Raw genomic sequence first — 12780 nt, forward strand, 5'->3', positions numbered from 1 at the left:
TGTAAATTTGAGCTGACACCACCCTAAGTCTCTGTTTTCTAATGCGCCCTGTACTTTGGGTAGACGGTATGCTTTTTGAAGGAATTGGATAGAACTCTTGCTGGTTTCTTTCCTATCTCTACCAATTGCCAAATGCATTTGTGTGATGACAGAAGCCTTCTCCTCCATTGTCACTAACAGCTTTCTCCTGCCAGGATCACTTACTAGGTCCACAGTTAGTGACCATGATGTCACAGTTGTTCCCATGGAGACTGGCTGTCCCATCAAGCTCCAGCTTGGGACGTCCATGAGTGGATCCTACAGTGGTCTGATAAGGCTGTCAAAAGCACCTGTTGACACACAAGTAACTTGGACATTAGACAGTAGTGGGAAACCTTGAGCATGTGTCTTTACATGTGTGTATATATATGTATGAAAATATATATATATATATATATATATAAAATTTTAAAAACAAGTCTGTATAGTTTGACCCAAATACAATGATTATTGTTGAAAGCCCATTCAAAAGTCTGAATATTCTTTTCATTTGAAAGAGCTATGGAAGGGACTTGTGCAGATATTTAGTACTTGAATATAATTGGACACACTCAGGACACATAGAAATTGGGTACAGATATACATACATAAAATTTTAACATATAAGGAATGTTTCAGAAATTTTGAATTATTTCATGTGATACCGTTTGATTTCTAGACTATCATATGGTAGATAAATAAATGTTACATTAAAACTTTAACCAAATGAAGAACCATTTACTCTGAGAGAATAGAAAAAGAAATGTCCATAAGCACACAGGATTTGTAGGGATGTGATATTTACACACCTTATTTCTTTCTCTTCTTTATAGATGGACTTAATACACTCTAGTGGGGGATGACACTTTATTTTAAAATTAAGTATAAAAGGAAAAAAGGGAAAGGGAAACAAATGAAATGATTAAAAAAAAAAAAAGAGGAACATTTGTGTCAAATTTTGGATCCTGTTTCACAAAAAAGTAAAAAATAAAAAAGAATAATGAACCTCACACAGCCAGGATTTGAAGATACATGAAATTCCTTAGAATATCCTTCCTTTCCTTCCTCAGTTTTCCTTTTCACCACCAGTTCCATTCTTATTAGTTACTAGGAAACACATTTTTCTATTGGTTGGGTTTGCAGAGGACTTTGCAAGTTTTTAGATCTACCAGTTTCACTAGCCTATAAGGTCAGCACCCCTAGGACTCATTCCTGTTGACACAGAGCTTCTGCGTCCCCATCCCTATAGTTTCTCTGAATACTGTTTTGTGACCCAACCATATCACTTAACGTTTTTTAAAGAATTAATTTAAGTTGCTGTTTAACTAAAAATCTTATTTCTGCCATGATTTAGCAGCATTCAACTATCAGAAGCTCATTAGTGAGAAAATGCAGGGCTGTGGGGTGCCTCTCAGAGAGCCTGTTGAGTATCTATCTCAGCTTTATCCCCCTTGGAAAGGGACACAAGGGCCACAAGGCCAATAGGGGTTTCTTCTTTGTCGTGGATGGTATTCCTGGGCCCGTCTGGCCCTCCAACTCTCAGGGCACATCCCCAGCCATTGCTATCTCCTTGTAGAGAGCACTTTCCTAGGTAATTATATGTCAGGTATTCTCACAGGGATGTGGACATACGCCAGGCTGGTGGCTGGGGCAAAAGGCAGGTAGTGCTTGCAAGTTTATAAGGCAGATACTAAGGCAGACTGTAACCCAAACCCCCCATAATTGAGGATATAGGGCACCCAATTTGGACAGCATTTTAAGCCTATGTGTGGCCTTCAGAACTGAAGATTCCAAAGTACAAAGTACATTATTACTGATTGAATGTCCCTCATCCAAAAATCTGAAATCTGAAATGCTCTAAAATCTGAAACGTTTTGAGTACTGATTTGATGCTCAACAGAAATGCTCATTGAAGCATTTCTGATTTTTGGATTTTGGATTGTTCAACTGGTAAGTATAATGCAAATGTTCCAAAATTAAAAAAAAAAATCCAAAAACCAAAGCTTCTGGTCCCAGGCATTTAGGATAAGGGATATTCAACATGTATAAGGATCTTAACAGCTAAAATATCAGTCCCTTAATAATACTGAACCTTTTCTATACCCAGAAGGAAGTGATGGCTTTAGAAAAAGTGAGGATAGTTCCCAAGATAGCCTGCAGCAGGTGGTTCCCTTTCTGTGGGAGAAAAGCACCATGCGTGGGTATCTGCAGCCTGGAGGGCATCGCTCCTCTGAGATGCTGGTCACCCTCCATTGGCAGCAACAGTGGCATCCCTGCTGTCACTCAGCAGAGTAGCCCCTCTGGCTGAGGGTGGTTTGTCCTGCCTGCTCTGCGCCGTGCTTGTGGATAAGCAGAGAACGACTCCTATGAGCAGACTGAGGTCAGGTGGCCCTTCCCAGTGTTAGCTCCTGGGGACATTCACTACTGGACGCACTTGAAAAAGTTGTTGCAAAGCCCCTTGCCCTGGTAGGCGAAGCCCTAGTGACTGATGGTCTGTTTTATGATTCCCAGTTCACTTGTCCCTTTAAATGGTCCCTTTGTATGTTAGCACTGCCCCCAGGTTCTACCTGCTGGGGATGTTTCTCAGTCTCAGTGTCTGGAGTGGAGTTCTTAGCCATGAAAACACTGTCCCTGACCCAGGCCATTCAACAGCCGACAGTAAGTCCAGCTGAGGCTGCCAGAATGGGGCAGGTCTTTTGGAAGGTGTCCCCATCCTTTCTGCCCCGAGCATGGTGAGCTGCAAGTCTCTAGAAGGTTCACCTTAGTCAGGGCAGCTTCACACATGGAGGATGCAGTGATACTAAACAGTCAGCCTGCAGACACATCAAGTAAACGAATTATATTTTAAAAGGTATTTTTGGCCAGGCACAGTGGCTCATGCCTGTAGTCCCAGCACTTTGGAAGGCCAAGGCGGGAGGATCACTTGAGCCCAGGAAGTTGAGGCTGCAGAGAGCTGTGTTTGCATCACTGCACTCCAGCTGCTTGACAGAACAAGACCCTGCCTCAAAAATAAAAGATAAAAGGAATTTTGAAAAATACAAATTTAAACATACAAAACTAGTATCTTGATGCCCCCTGAACTTGAAAATGGGATTGCAGATAAACCCATCCCTGGGAATGTGGGGGGCACCCGGTGCCTGGGGCTCTCCAGGCCCCACGTAACTGTAGACATCAGGCATACTAAGGTCAGATAATCTGGGAGAGGCTGGAACTTACACAGAGAACACAGTAAAGAGAAGAGGGTTTCTGCCAGATCCTACAAATTTCAAGGATTTGAGGAATTCTGTTGTCCTGAGAATTAGGTTGAAACAGGAAGAGCAACAAGTCCTTTTCGGGCTGTTTACAGCTTTGTGTTTGTTCCTGGTCAGATGAGAAACACCGTGGCAGTAACTCTGGAGGTGCTGTGGCTGCCACGCTTTTGGATGCTGACAGCTGGACATGCAGAAAGGTGTGGAGGGAGAAACAGCCGGCGCCTGTTGACCCTTGCTGATTAGAGGGGGCCTTTCGCAGGCTGGTTTTATGTCCCTCTCTCCCTTTTATATGTGAAAAGCAACAAAAGATATCCTTTCCCCCACTAAAATTTATAAATAGAAGTCCACTTACGGCCTTATCTACACGTCAGGGCTATCTCTCTTGATTACTCTGTTGACAGTTTCTTAGCTTGGGAAAGCCCGAAGCTTGCTGACAGCTCTTTTCTCTCCCTTGGGTGGGCTGTGCTGAGGAATGATGGGCAGGGAGTGGCCCAAGGGCCGCAGCTCGATGTGAGGCCGAGACAGTGGGGTGCACAGCCTCCGTGCACCGGCTCTGCCATGGCCCCTCCACTGCCAAGTGGCAGCACAGGTTTCTGCCGAGGAGTCACACTTTAGCTGCGAGGGTTAAGGCAAGGAAGTAAGATTCTGTTTTTTGGTTGTCTTGATATTTAAATATTTTTTTCTTGAGGAGTAGAGTAATGCCAGCATTAGTTTCAGAAATTTGAAAAATACAAATGTACTTCAAGGAATTTTTGCCTTTTCCATTTCTTGAAATTACTTTTGGAATATTATCTTGAAAAGTAGTGTTCCCATTTAACTTAGGGCCATTGTAATCATATGCAGTTTATAGATAGTGATGTGATTGTTTATAATCATGCAAGGTCACTTGAAAATACATATCTTTAAATCACGGAGAAAATTAAAACTGGAGGGAAGATCTTTGAACAGATGTTGTGCAGTCAACGGTCGACTGGAACACTGGTGCCTGGAGCATTTGTGCCAGGGGCACTTAGTTGCATCCGGAGGCTGCACAGCTCTGGATCTCTGAGAAAGGGGTCACCTGTCACGTTGTGTGCACTGACCTGCTGTGAGTGATGAAAAGGGAGTTGATGTTTTGTTTGTCTTGGGACCCACCTCTAGGGATGGTAGGCGCCCTCTGGAGTCACCAGCGTCAGAAAAGCACACTCCTTTCAGGATACACAGTCAGTTTCGCAGCCCACCGGTTATCCCGAGTTCCTGGGCCCCCCTTTGCCAGGGCACCAAGCCCTCACCTGTCCACCTGGATCTGACCACCAGGGACACGTCCCCCTGTGTTTACACTGCCGTGTGCAACTTTCCCATGATCTTTCCAGGGGAGGCGCAGGGAGACAGGAAAGTATTGTCCACAAGTATGGGCGCCTGCGTGGGTTTGGCCACCTCCTTTGGGGCTGGTGGCTGCCCCAGGCATCCTCTTTGGCTCCCCTCGGGGTTCTTTGGAGACAAAATGCCCTTTGCTTTGGAAACAGACATATCCTCCTCATTTAGGTAGCTGTCACTTCCCGTTTTTATTTCTTCTTATTTTGCCTGATAAAAATTTTTAGTTCTGTAAATCAACCATCAACAGGTTATTAGATTGTTGGTTTTGATTTTGAGTTTTTGTTTTTTTCTGTAACTGCAGAAAGAGATTTTTCTCTGAATAAACAATTCAACAGAAGTCATTGATTTGTTTTCTTTCTGGAAAATCCATTTTCAATGAATGAACCTCTTTTTGGAAAGCAAACCTAACAGTTTTTGTTGCATATTCTTGGTTTCTCTCTTTTTCTATCATGGGGAGACATGAGGGCCATGTATTGGTTCACATGTTGCTAGCAGCATTCCCTCCCAGACAGGGACAAATGGGAACTGCTCCACACTTGCTGGTGGTGCCAAGTCTGAGCTTTCTGGCAGCCACGGGGAGAAAATTCCTTTCCTTCACAAACTCTGGCTTTAAATGTATTTTTACCAAGGAATCCTTTCCTTGTAATGTCAAAACCGGGACCGAGCGTGAATCAGCTCCAGAATTTGCTTCTGCATGCCACTTGGGGCCCATCTGAGATGAGTACCCATGGTGACAGTTGTTCTTTATAGACGGAAAGTCTTTTCTGCATTCTGAGATCACTTTGACTCAGAAATCACTTTTGCCTTTAACTTCATTCCTTCCTTCCAAGATGAAACTTTCCTCAAGATTCCAGTCTGGCTGCAGGAGAGGAGAGTAGGGTCTTAGGACGACAGAACTGCCCTGGTGTCAATTCCATAGCATGTTAATCTGTACCATTTTGGCATCAGTTCACACTTTGACCCTGCTGTACATTTGTTTATCTTGTTTATTCCGTGATTTAATAGGGTTAGTTTCCCGTGGCCACCACCTTCCTGTGACAGTTTCTGAGGAGGTGCCTGGGAAGGGATGTAACAGCCATGAAAGGGAGCAGTGCAGCCTCTCTGGGCACACGCTGTTCTAGAGTATGCTGAGTTCTTCCCGCTCAACTTGGAACCACTGTGTTCACACAGTGAAGGAAGTGACTTTTCCCTTTCTGGGGGACAGTGCTGCTATGTAAGATGCTGTGAAGGAGGCGTGTGCGTACGTGTATGTGTGCGTGTGTACGTGTCCACAGTGGGTGCTGGAGGCTGGAGTGTTTTCTTCCCTGCCTTCACATGTAATTCAGTTGACAAGAACTATTCCGTGATGTGGTGTGTGCAGGCTTCAGTGTGAAAGATGAGTATGTACGTACAGTCTGTCTGTGCATCACGGCACCTCCCACAGTACACAGCACCATCTTTTCTGGCAACCAAGTTTGATGTCATCAAAAAGCTTCCATCTCCTTCCATCTCTGCGTCTTCTTGGTCATCCCCCTGCTCCACCTCTTTCAAGTTCTTTCTCCTTTGTCTTTGAATATTTTCTCACTTGTTATAGTCTTTTCTTTACAAGAGTTGAAATTTCTTAATTTAAGGGCAAAATATTTGTTAAGAGTCTTATGGGCTCATTCCTTAACATCTGGTTGATGCCAAATTCAAAAGAAGTATATAAAAATAAGTATTGACCTGAATTCTTCATGCTGTGTATCTTAAGACCTCTTATGCATTTGGTGGTGCATTAAAGAGATTTAAATTTAGTTTCCTTCCTGACCTCATCTTTATTCGTAATGTTTAAAGAAGAATAGACAGTTGAACAAATCTTCCATTTGGTTGTAAAGCTACCATGAATTTCCCACCTGTTGCGTCTCACACGTGATGCTTTGCCCCTGCAGAGAGGTGCTTGGAAGACCATGAGCTGGTGGTCCAGGTGGAGAGTACCATGGCCAGTGAGAGTAAATTTCTATTCAGGAAGAATTACGCAAAATACGAGTTCTTTAAAAATCCCATGGTGAGTCTTACCTCTTCGGGTTTGGGGTTTGGGACTCTTGAAATCTTGAAGTTTATACTTGGGTTTCATAGTATCAGATTAGGAAGTGACTGAGAGGCATGGTGTAGCATATGGGTTTGAGAATCAGAGTTGTAGTTTAATGAAGCAATCCTTGCTTGAAACCCAGTCTCGTACTTCACTAAATGTGCCTGGGACTGGCTGAAGGTAGAGGTCTCCTTCTTCAAATAGACACTGTGTAAAGGGGGTTAGTCTCTAAGACAGGAGCTGGGAGAGGCTGGGTGTTTTCTGTTATTTTGAAAGTTCTTAGTTAAACTGATCAAACACTTAGCAGAAGAAAAACTCATTATTCTCTGCAAATAGCAAATGTATTTTGTGATCATACGTGGAAGAATGACTAGAGAAATCAGTGCGATTGGTTGGTGTCTCGAGCTCATCACCTTGATCTCTCTTTTCTTTCTTTGGGAGAGGCACTTGTCCTGTGAGAGGCCAGGATAGGGAAGGCACCTCCTAGCTCCTGGGGCACTCGCTGTCATCCTGAGTCATGGGGCAGAGCCGCATCACCTGGGGAGAAGACCCAGGGCCATTTCTGACTCTAATAATTTAGCTGCTTTTTTATTCCAAAGTAAGAAATTTGAAGACTGTTTTTGGGGAATGCAGCAGAAAAGACTTTTCTCATGACTGGGCCCACCTTTTAGTTTCAGGAATTTTTTATCTCACGCTGTGTACTTGTGCCACTGGGCTGGGACGCTGGCATCGCTCATTGCCATGGAGCATGCTGTGAGACATGAATCCCTTGGTAAACATAGTTGGTATTCCATACTCGTACCCAGCATTTCAGGAAATGAAATGCAACCTTTTGAAGGAGGTGTTTCTTCTGTGTGATAGGAGAATAAAAAGGACTGCCATTTTAAATACAGGTGTACATAATTATACTGGTAGGAATAGTTTTAAAATTGACATATCTATATGACATACCTTCCCTCACTTTGAAGCTAACCTTTTACATATTTTTTTTCCCGTTTTCTTAGAATTTCTTCCCAGAACAGATGGTTACTTGGTGCCAGCAGTCAAATGGCAGTCAAACCCAGCTTTTGCAGGTACTGGGCCAAAATAGAGCTCTGCTGAAATAGACTTTCTGAATAGAAATCCTCTTGGAACTGAATGGCAGCATTGTAAAAAACCTGAAGAGATTGCATCTTTCATCATTTATAACCTTGGCTCTTCGGGGGGGTGGTTAGAGTAACCAGAAATTAAAAGTTTACTTGGAAAATCTGTGTGTAGCTGGGTTCCTTCTAAGCCAAACAGGCACTTACACACAGGATGCCCTTGCTCTGACTTAGAAGAGTCCAGTGATGCCACTGCTGAGTGTGGGCCAGGGGGTGCATGGAGAAACCCCAGTCTCAGGGCTCCCCAGCTCCTTTCTGAGCAGGGGTCCCAGGTCAGACCACCACCCAGCTGCTTGGAAATCTCTGCAGAAGCACAGAGTCTATAGTAAAAGATAATTGGGTTACCACAACAGACTTTTAAAAGTAGCTTGCCATGTATTACAAATAAATAAACCTGCTTTAATTGTCCTGATTCATAAAGCCTGTTCTAAGAAAACCTGGTCTCTCCCCACCTCCTCTCCCAGTGGAGGGAGCCACTAGGGCCTCTGTGCCCAGCTCTCACACACACTCCTCCGGGGAAGCTGCGAGTGGGGAATGGGAATGTTACAGCTACACCCTAAAAATGTGCCTGTGTACATGTTAAAAGCGAGAGAATAAACCATTTCCTAAGGCCACCAACAAGATCCAGGTGACATTACATATAAGAGAAACTACTAAAATTTAGTTCCTACAGAATTCTCCTTATAAGTCCTTCTTTTTCTACGTTGTTATCACCAAATTTGTTTCAGCATCTAAAAGATAAGAGCTTCAGAGCTCTGTTCTGGTGGTGTCTTCAGAAGCCCTTCTGACCATAGTACGTGTCTGTTCTGGCGAGAGGTGTCAGCACTAAGTTACCACGTATATACAGTGAACAGTGAAATGGCAGATTCTGTTTTAATTGCCTTGACTTTGAGAGGATCCATGTGCTTTGTGAAGATGTGCAGTGATCTCTCGAGACTCAAGAAGGACTGACCCAGGCGCACCAGGTCTCTGTCCGACGTGCCTTTCCCACCTGGGGGAAAAGAGCTTTGTCCCCTCCCAATCTAGTAGCAGGACCTGCCAGCGTCACCTCCCCGACGTCGCTCCGTGACCTTGCCCTTGGCCTGTCTTCCCTTTGATGAAAAGCATAGTTTCTTGTTTTGTTTTTTTTTGTTGTTTTTTTTTTTGATAAAGCCTTTATTCTTAAGGCTGCCTGTGGGAAGAGTTAGCGGGAACAGGGGGACATCACCAGGATGTCCTGTGCCTGGGTGCATCACTTGCGGACAGATGACACCTTTTATGTGACCCTTGACTGGAGGGGTGCCTGGGTAAAAGTGGCCACTACATACTCACTCTCATTCCCCAGAGTCCCAATCACTTGTTCGTGGCACTTGCTCTTGCCCTCAGTCTGATATCAGACTGGATCCTTCAGTGCACTATCTTACAGGGAAATTCATGACTCGTGTTATCACCAGTGTTAGAAAGGTCCATTTGCTTGAATATGTTTAAATACGAATTATGTTCTATGCAACACCAATTGAGATGGGATTTCAAGACTTTGGAAATTTTGATCAAAAAAGGAGTCTTTTAATAATTCAGAAAATGTCAGCTATGCTAATAACATGTCTGCTTTAATTATTTTAGATTAGCATTATGTGATTTTTAAAATTTGTTCTTCAACAGAATTTTCTGAACTCCAGTAGTTGTCCTGAAATTCAAGGGTTTTTGCATGTGAAAGAGCTGGGAAAGAAATCATGGAAAAAGCTGTATGTGTGTTTGCGGAGATCTGGCCTTTATTGCTCCACCAAGGGAACTTCAAAGGTGAGCTTTAAAACCTACCACCACCAGCCCTAATTCTGCCCCAGTCACTACCCTCAGGTCCTCAGAGTGAACCTGGGCTTCACTTTAAAATGCACCTTAGACTCCTCCAAGCTCAGGACAACTTCTTAATACGCTAATTGTGCAACAGCTGAACTTGGAGTCACAGATTTCCTGGTCTCGCTCAGAAACTAGGTAATAAATAATACAGGCCTAAGAACCCCACCTGCCCAGCCCCACCCCCACTATGGGTTGGGAGCAGACCCCCCTGGCTGCCCCATCACTTCAGAGACTGGCCTAGTTCTCATAAGTTGGGATTTAAGCTAGCTATAAAGATGTTTGATAGACTATTGCCACCCTAATGCCAGTGTAACTTTATGTATCATAGATATTTTATGAAATAAACTGCAGGCTTGCATGTATCCCCAGTGAGAAGAAGGTGGGAGATGGAAAACAGCTGCAGGCCCTCAAAAGAGAGCTTAGGCCGGAGGCTCCTTCGCTCCCATGTACACTCGTCTGCTCTCTTCTTGTGCTGTCCACATATACCCTGTGGCAAGAGCCTTGTCCACCCAATACCTGGCTGAGCACTTACCATCTGAGGGCTGCGGTCTCTTTTGCTCTGGCCAGCAGGGGGGAAAGGGAGCTGGCGGGACCCCGGCACAGGTGTTGAGCATCAGGCCGGCTCTGGGAAGTCAGCAGCTGCTGACGCATGGGCCAGAGGGAAGGGAAGTCAGCAGCTGCTGACGCATGGGCCAGAGGGAAGGGGCGTCTGCAGAGAGGGGCTTTGAACTGACACAGGGCATGGTAGCTTCCTGACCTCCCAGCTCTGCTGTGTGGCCCGCTCACCGTCCACGTGTATGCTGAAGTCAGGAGGGTATTTCCTAGAGCAGGAAACAGAGCTGGGCTGGAGAGTTGAGGAGGAGAGGGTGGGACAAGCAAGCTACCAGTGGGAAAACCCAAGGTACGGTTGGACTCTGGACTCACAACAAACCAAAGGCAGACAGGCCCTGTGCTCTTAACTCTGACCTTTGGGTTATAGATTTTCTCCTGCTTTTTAGCTTGAATATCCGGTCGTGGGGCTTTGATTTGGCAGAAGTATCAAATACATTCCAACAGCCTTGTGTGTCTGAGAACTGGGGAAGTGGGCGTTTTGGGTGAGACTGGGTGGATTTGGTTTTAGTTTAGCACTTATTACACATCATATGTAATATGTAAAGTGTCATTGGGGAAAGTGCTGGTGAGTGTGCAGAGACTGCCCTCTGTCTACCAGAGGTGAACAAATTTGCTCTTTGCTGTGCCTGAGACTTTAACCTGGCCAGTGTTGTCACAGGAACCCAGACACCTGCAGCTGCTGGCCGACCTGGAGGACAGCAACATCTTCTCCCTGATCGCCGGCAGGAAGCAGTACAACGCCCCTACAGACCACGGGCTCTGCATAAAGGTACCCACGAGCTGTCCACAGACGGCGCACATGCTCAGCAGCCCACCGGAAACTGACTTCTCTTGCCCAGCACTTGATTGTTGCTTCTTTTGTCTTCAACAGAAACATAGTTTCACACTGGATTTATCCATTCCTGTAAAAACATTTATTGTACACTTGCTGCTCTCAGTCTTTGAGTAGCTCAGAAGCTCAAGGACAAGCAGACAGGGATGGATAATGTGGCCAGTGGGCTCAGTGTTTTAGGGAGGGTGGCTTTTGGCTTCAAAGGGTGGGTTGTGGCTGTAGCCCAGTACTGGTAGCTGGAAGGGGAGGCAGGGCAAGGGAGGGGACCCCTGGCCTGTCACCTGGGTTGCCTGCGTGGTACTGAGTGAGCTGATGGCTTCTGTGTGGGCCTGTGGCTGTGGGGATAGTCAGACAGGAATAGACACAATGCTGCCCACCCTCTGCATGCATGTGTGTGCTGGCATGCACACACATGTGTGCACACACATCTATATGCACATACCCACACGTGCATACATACATGTATAGACATACACCTGTGTGCATACACATACGTTATACACACGTACATAGACACACATACACATGTGCACACACCTATAGGCAGAGCCCACTCCTCTTCCCCTGATGAGGTTGTGGTGGTATTAATAATCATAATGGTAGATGACATTTACTGAATGCTTACTATGCATGAGATGTTCCACTAACGGTTTTACATCCATTATCTTAATCTTCATGTAGGATAGGAAGCTGGCCACATTGCCCACATCCAGTAGCCAGTGAATAGTTGTGCTTGGAGTTTGCCCTGTAGGCTGACTTATGAGCCATAGCCCAAGCCACATCCTGAGAACACACAACACGGGGAGCCCCTCCTTAGACGAAAATTTCTTTCCAAAATATCACCTCATACCTTGCTCAGGGAATACTCTTTCGGTTGTAAGTAACAGGCGTCTAATTCACACCAGTTAGAGGCCCAAGGCAGCCTCAGGCGGGGCTGGAGGTATGAGCAGCAGCTGGCACTCTCCCTTCCCACCAGCCCACACCAGCCATGCTTGCCTGTCTCTGCAAACGCAGTCTCTGCTTCTCTCATAGCACCAGCCAAGTGCAGGGTAGTCACACCTGTCCCTCAACCCCTCTAAGTTTTTGGGAGGGAGAGCTGGGGCGTGTCCAGCATTGTTTCATGAGTCTGAGGTCGGGGGTTCTTCTGGAGATGCAGGTCAGTTTGTCCCTGCAACAATTCTCCTCCCTCACCAAAGGGCCCTGCCTCTGGCGGGGCACCTGTCTTCTCCCCATGGTGCCTGCACCTGCCTTGGGGTGCCTACTTTCCATCTGTCTCCTTCTCCAGAGCCAACATCAGTTTCCCTCTCTGGACCTTCTACTTGGGGTCTGATCTTGGGGCTGCTCAGACGTCAGAATCCCTGAGCTCCTCAGGGGTTGCCCCTCTTGGCTAAGCCCTGCAGCAACCCCTCCTCTCAGTGGCCTGGGGGCAACTTTAAGATCTCTCCTCCTGTAAGTCAGAAGGCAGATTCTCCTCCCATAGAATCCAGTTCCTCGACAGAGTTAGATGCCTCTTCCTCTTTGTCCTATTGTGCTTACCACATTGCGTTGTCTTGTGCTAGTTTGTTTTTCTCTCTCCTCTGAAGTTCCCGAAGGATGGCTTATCATTCAGCTAAGTGGTACACAACCTGGGACCAGTCCATGGTAGGCACTTAATAAAGGCTTGTCAGGAAGGTGGATGAATGACCG

The 12780-nt window shown here is 45.6% G+C and overlaps 1 protein-coding gene across 9 annotated transcripts in view; it reads left to right on the forward strand.

Annotated features, from left to right (window-relative positions):
* GRB10 (growth factor receptor bound protein 10) overlaps nt 1-12780 on the forward strand; it is a 203291-nt gene that overhangs the window by 167504 nt on the left and 23007 nt on the right. For all 9 annotated transcript variants that reach the window (XM_003275021.3, XM_030795845.1, XM_030795846.1 and 6 more), the window contains 4 exons: nt 6533-6648; nt 7677-7745; nt 9456-9593; nt 10921-11031. In XM_003275021.3, the coding sequence (XP_003275069.1) occupies nt 6533-6648; nt 7677-7745; nt 9456-9593; nt 10921-11031 (434 nt within the window). The remainder of the gene's footprint in view (nt 1-6532; nt 6649-7676; nt 7746-9455; nt 9594-10920; nt 11032-12780) is intronic.

Source organism: Nomascus leucogenys, chromosome 17 (genome assembly GCF_006542625.1).
Source record: "Nomascus leucogenys isolate Asia chromosome 17, Asia_NLE_v1, whole genome shotgun sequence".
Lineage (NCBI taxonomy): Eukaryota > Metazoa > Chordata > Mammalia > Primates > Hylobatidae > Nomascus > Nomascus leucogenys.